The sequence below is a fragment of the Colletotrichum spaethianum genome, assembly GCF_022836535.1.
Source record: "Colletotrichum spaethianum MAFF 239500 DNA, contig16, whole genome shotgun sequence".
In the NCBI taxonomy this organism is placed as follows: Eukaryota; Fungi; Ascomycota; class Sordariomycetes; order Glomerellales; family Glomerellaceae; genus Colletotrichum; species Colletotrichum spaethianum.
In genome coordinates, this window is record NW_026054786.1 from 1,079,978 (window position 1) to 1,086,398 (window position 6,421).

Sequence of the window (6,421 nt, forward strand, 5' to 3'; positions counted from 1 at the left end):
TTTGACACGACGCTACGGTTCAAGCACGCGCCCGGTAGCGCGAGGAAGGCTGCTGGTGATAAAGCCCGCAAGGCGGACCAGAGAGGTTTGTCTAGACTTCCTTTGTTGGATGACTCGATGTGCCCCTACCGTCTTCACATCCACACCCAGCTCCCCTGTCTCAGTCTCGCTGGCGATCATCTCACCGCCCCTTGCACGCCATACATAAGCTCACACTCTCTTCAGTCAGGCGCAAGAGCAAAGTAAGCCGCGGAGATGAAGCTGCTACCGAAGCGTCATCATCGCCAGCCGTCCAGTCGGTCCAGACTACCGGTGACAGGAGCAACAGCTTTACCTCTCACACATCTCTGCATGGTTCTGCCTCATACGAGACTCAATTCGCATTCGAGTTCACTCCGCCGGCCACGCACAGCTTTCGAGCCGAAGCACCCGGTCAGCGATTCTCAGGCCACGGTTCACACGGAGATGGGAGTGCACCGATTGGGTTCGTGCTGAATGGAGGACCGCCGCCGGAAATCCGCCATCGTGCTAGCTTTACGTCGAGCCTAAGGTTCCTAGAATCCGACTGCGATGGTCTCACAGCCGACAGCAGTCAGTGGAACGCTGGGGAAGTACAGCCCCAGCTTCAAATATCCTATCTTCTAGGAGATTCTCCTTTAACGCAAGCTGGCTCTTTACATCAGCTAGAACGGGCTGATGGTCTTATCTCGGATGCAAATCTCCGGGGCCAGCCCGGGGACCCTGGATGTTACGGGTTCACTGGGCGGCAGGCGTTCTTATTCCGGACTTATATCTTGAGGATAGCGCCATCTGTGAGGCTTCTTTCAAGTGCGATGCTACTGTGAAAACAACATTGCTGATGTCTGTTACCGTTCCAGATCGATGCCTGTCACGACGCCCGACCTTTCACTCTAGATGTTCCTCGCCTAGCCCTTCGCAAACCCATCTTGCTCAACGGTATCTTTGCTCTTGCGAGTCGTTTCGACACCCAATGTAATGACGACTCCAATGAAGAGTCCGATCTAGAAAGCACCTACTATCATAACCGCTGCATCGAGCTGCTCATCGAAGCATTTTCGCAACCGCCCGAGACATGGGACTCCATCCTTCTGACGGCTGTCGTCATCATGCGCCTGTACGAGGAATACGACAACGAAACGGATTCACACTACCACCACCTCAGAGGTACCAGAAACCTATTGAATCACGACGCCATCGCCCGTTTTGTCACACAGGGCGGGCTAGCCGAGGCCGCGAGTTGGGTCCACCTCCGCCAGGCCCTTTACGTATACCTGGTTCGTCGAACACCCATAGAAATATGCTTGGAGAACTTTGAGAGATCGTCCACATTCAAAAGCAACGATGACACGGCGCACGCAAATCGCATCGTGTACCTATTCGCAAAGGTGCTGAAGCTTTTCTTTCCCGAGGATGGGATAGAATCCCCTACAGATAGCGCGACGGCGTGGGAGAAACTGCAAGCCGACGTGGAGGTTTGGTATCGAGAGAAACCCATCTCGTTCCGACCGCTCTTTTACGAAAAGGCAGATGTGGTGAGGGAGAGGCCTTTCCCAACCCTCTGGATGGCTGCTGATCCAGGTAAGAAGAGCGCTCATTCCTGTGCCAAGTCAAAAACGGAGACTAGAGGCAGATCCCTTAGCATGGAAGGGTTTGCGCACCGGTGCTGATTTATCCAGCCACCGTCGGTCTCGGCTACTATTACGCTTCGAAAGCCATATTTTGCTTCCATGACTACAATAGCTCAAACCCGACGGCGGGATTTGAGGGGACGAAAAAGAGGATGGATAGTGAGGTAGGTAAAGTATGAGGCATCACTTCCTGCACACTATTAACAACTCTATCAGCGCGAGATCACGTTCTATCTCTGTATTCTGATGGGATTGGCTCTATCGAACGAAGCAGTTAACGCCTATTATTTACCGGCGCATATGCTGTCTCTATGTGAGTTCACCTAGGCCTGTGTCCACTTCCAGAGGGTATCTGACATCAACATCACAGGCGGGCATCTCATAAGACACCCACTCGAGCGAGAACATACCATCAAATATTTGGCACAGGTGAGGACCATCGTGCAGTGGAAAACAGGAGCACTGGTCAAGACTCTAAAGGAGCAATGGACAGAGCTTGATAGTTTCCAGTCTAGGTGAACGGGGATGATCATCGTGGTTGAAAATAACGACTTGCTATTGCTAGGAGTCGGAAATACCCAAAACGTGTTTTTTAATCTCCATTGACCTCCTACTTTCTCTGTACGTGTGAAAAAGTAACATGGCCAGAAAATACCATCAAGTATCTATTCTGTAGTTAGTACGTGGTTGAAGATGTTAAACGCCATCGCCGAAGCTGTAGTGCTTATCCCATCGCTATTTGTCATCAGTCGCTATGTCAGATCATAGTGGTGTGAATGTGCCTCACAGTATCCCATGGTCGGCTCTTGTCGACGAAGCGCAAGTCGGTCCCGAGTCTGATACGGCCCTCAGGGTCATGGTTCTTAGTCGAGGCATGAATCTGACACCCATGTTAGAGACCGATGCACCAAGGGCAGATCACGACCAGCTAGGGATCATTGAATAGACTTACCATATGTGCCGAGTGAAACACAACATCGCCGGCCTCATATGCACTCACCAACCACTTCTTACCATACCTCCTTCCGAAGTCCGCTGGCCCCTCGGATAGAAATCCTGTTGTCATCATGTTTGCATTAAACGCGTTCTTCGTCTCATCTTCACTCATACCCGCTGCCTTGGCCTTGGCTGTGAACTCGTTCTCAATCTCCTCGCCTAGCTTCTCGCCGTCTTGCATATAGATCAGCCCGCCGCCCTCGAGCCGCACGTCGCCGATGGGCACCCAGGCCGTCACGGAAGTTGGCTCTCCGTACCGCATAAAGGACTGATCATAGTGCACGCCAATGGCCTTGTTGCCCGGCGTGTTGTTGCGAAGCAGTGTGCGCTTGACGGTGAGCGTGTTGTCGCCCCACAACGTGAAGCGTGAGATGAAGTCGTGGAGGATCGGGTGGTTGCAGAAGCCTTGGACTGTGCCATCCTCAGAGCCGGCGTACCAGTCTTCCGTGTGCGCTTTCAAAGCTGCTGAGGTGAAGATTGCGGACTTGTCGGTCTCGCCTGGGGCGGCATTCTTGACGCTGCCGGCACCGATACCCGGGTAGTCTTCGGGCGATTTTGCATCATCAAATATTCCGTCTCTGAGAGATGTTCCTGGCTTGGTCACGCCGCTGGGGGCAAGTGACTTGAAGTAGGATTCACGGGCTGAGAGAACATCTTCGCGCGGGATAAGCCCCTTGACGAGAAGGTAGCCATTCCGGCGGAACCTTTCGCGGAGGATGTTGAGGTCTTCTGCTGGATAGGACTGGATTAGAGCCTCGACCTCGTTGGGGGAGAGTAGGCCATCATTGACGTGGAGGTGAACGCCATTGATGGTGGGAGGCGTTGTTATGGTTGAGGACTCTGCGTGAGGCATAGTAGTATCTTTAGTCAGGAAGCCGTCAGAAATAAGCCGGCTATCAGCGTTGGGTGGTTGCTTTTCGCGCGAACTGTTCAGTCGGTAGCTCCGTTGTCAGATATACAGATGTCCAAACCGAGTTGGAAAATGTTGGAGTCGAAGATATGATCCGGTAAAAAGAAACTTTGCTATTTTGACTTGATTTCTACTTATAAGCCGATTGACAAACACCCACCATTCGCATATCCATCATCATCTATTGGTCCAAACATCATGTGGGTGACGTGGCGTGGCATCCCCGAACCTCCGTGAAAGGGAATGAAATAACCCGCGGGTTAACTACAAGGTAAACATCTGGGGAAACAATGCCTAATCAGGCTTGTAGCGGTAGCTGATTTTCCTCATCGCCCATATTTTCCCCGCATTTTGCGCATTTTCGAAGCAAGTCCTGCCCCACGCTTGACGTTACGCATCTTCACCTCGCCTAAGCAGGCCGCAAGATAAGATGACTCTATCGGATTGGCGAGTCGATAACCGTGCTTCCAAGAAGGATTTGACAGGTTTGGGACAGGTGGGTGGGTCGTTGACTCCGACAGCTCGAATTGGGATCGAACAAGAAGGACGTCAAGAATGTGAGGGTTGGAGGGATGCTTTCGGTGACTAGATTGCCACAGTGTGGGACGTTGAAGACCAGCTTCTTGCAGCCGTTCTCCATTTTTTCAAGACATACTCAAATTAGAATCGGAGTCATCACTCGGATGACAAAAACCAGCGCCGCTTTCCTATGCCTTTACCTTACAAATCCTGGCGCTAATTTTTGTCACCCGAGTGGTCATATAGTCTTATGGGCATCAACAGTCCAAGTCATGTATCTCACTTCTGCCAGTATGAGCTCTCGCTTCTTGTACTTAAGAGTAATCAAGCCAGTGGCATCCATGCAAGCCGCCACTTCATGCAGGTAACAGTTCAATTGTCGGAGCAGAGTCTAGTTGTTGCTAACCAAAAAAATTTGAAGACACTCTGAATCAAGCTCTTCAGCCAGAAAATCTTCCAAATCACCCTGTTACGCCTTTTGGTATTTGATATCTATACATAACCCACGTCCCTTTTGAAATTGAAGGCAGGTGGTTGGCCATCTAATGCTTTCGATAAACAAGACGCAAGATGATCGAGCAGCCATGATTCCAAGTAATATTCGCAATCGATATCCATACGTTGAGAAGATCTCAGTCTTCCAAAAGTCAGAAGTGGTTATAGTAATGGGCGTGCATGCCGGGAGATCCGATGTCTACGTCAATCCTTATCCCAGTAACACCTTACAGCCTAGATCCGGATATCGAAACTACTGGCACTCTCAGGATGCTACATCGGTGATAGTGAAGCATTTTAATAGAACCATAGCTTTCGTAAGCAATGACTGCCGGGATATAACGTACAGGTTTACATTTTCAGAGACGTTCCCTATTTTGACATCTAGTCTTCCAACATGATCTTCCGGCTTTGAAGAGATGATGTCTATGTGAATTGCTTAGCTTCATGACGGCTCAACCTTGCTGCTGATTAGACGTCTCGGGAACGTTCATCATGCTTTGTACAAGGTTGAACTCCTTGTTCACCTGTTATTCGACCCGCGCAGGCGACCTTCATGGCTCGAAAAGCACTGCTCTGTTCAGCAGCGCATTTTTCAATAGTGTCAAGAGAGCCTGATGAAAGACGCACTGGTGTTAAAGTTATGCTATCATGAACCTGATTCTCGCTTTTTCTGTGTTGCACAACTACAGAGGTCCTCATTTGCGACCTGTTGAACACGATGAGCCCTGGCATGTATTATCCAAACACCTCAAAATCGCTGACAGCTGCTAGCGACTTTGAGACTTTTGCTATCGACAACTGATTACTGAAAACACTTGGATTCATAACTTGACAATGTGCAAGTCTTATCAGCGACTCACGGCAGCTGCTTCAGTATGGTTGGTCCAGTCATGCCGTCACATTCTGCATGCAAGCTTATCGCATAAGGCTGATAGAGGATGTCAAGTCCCCGGCCCTAGTTGCACTACCACATGCGCACCCGGCTACTCGGCATGCACAGCTGCGTACGTCGCTATCGCAGTACACAACAAATTGGCCCGTACCGTACAATACGCTAGTTGTGTTATGCTTGGCATTGGGTTGACACCCACCCTCACGATCGAATGTCGCACTGCAGCACTTCAAGGTGAGTAGGCTACTCCGAGAGCAGTCGAAGCGTCATCACCCCTATTTGAACAAAGGGAGTCATTCAAATTGTCTGACGGAGTACAGATACAACGTCGGAACATAACCCGCCTCTCTGTGTCGCGTAGCAAGAGAAGAGTCGATTTTGCGTCGTCGACTGACGGGATCAAGCCCCCAAAGCACAAAAGTTTTGCTGGGTCTTCCAGGGACGAAACAACATCTATGATCGAATAACAACCGTCCATTTTATGCATGCAGGGCATGTGACGCCAGCCTGTGCCGTGGGACTGGTATCTCGGAGGATTTTTTGGGTGTTGGATGCGATTGACAGTGAACTCCCTGTCTGATAAGGTAGTGCAACCCACCATGATTCCGAGACTGGGTTACTAGACCGAAGTGCTGGCTCTCATCAAGAGCTTGTAGAGCCTCATGAACGGCATGTCAAGAGTCCCACTATCAGAAGGCATAGTGGTGGATAAACCGTTGACGAAAGAGTTTTTGGAAGTTGTGTGTTTTTATCAACATCGTTCCTTGAGTCTTCGAAGTCCCAGCCTGTTGCCAAGCCGGAGTCAACTGAAGCCCGATCCCTATCAGCTCCACCGGGACCATTGCTTGGCAACCTCCCTCCGAGCGGAGACATTGGAGGAGATCTTGAAAGGGGTTTTTACATGTGAGGATTCAAGGCCATCGTGATTCTTTCTCACAACATGAATCGGGCGAACAT

The 6,421-nt window shown here is 50.4% G+C and overlaps 2 protein-coding genes across 2 annotated transcripts; one reads left to right on the top strand and one right to left on the bottom strand.

The window, feature by feature from the left end:
* Positions 1-1,127: 1,127 nt before the first annotated feature.
* On the top strand, positions 1,128-1,688 carry ColSpa_06800 (uncharacterized protein; the record flags this gene model as incomplete). Its single annotated transcript, XM_049273012.1, has 1 exon — positions 1,128-1,688. The coding sequence occupies one exon, from the start codon at positions 1,128-1,130 to the stop codon at positions 1,686-1,688; it is 561 nt and encodes a 186-aa protein (XP_049128969.1).
* A 718-nt stretch (positions 1,689-2,406) lies between these two features.
* Positions 2,407-3,498, bottom strand: ColSpa_06801 (uncharacterized protein; the record flags this gene model as incomplete). Its single annotated transcript, XM_049273013.1, has 2 exons — positions 2,407-2,529; positions 2,602-3,498. 2 exons carry the CDS (start codon positions 3,496-3,498, stop codon positions 2,407-2,409), a joined length of 1,020 nt encoding a protein of 339 aa, XP_049128970.1.
* Positions 3,499-6,421: the final 2,923 nt, after the last annotated feature.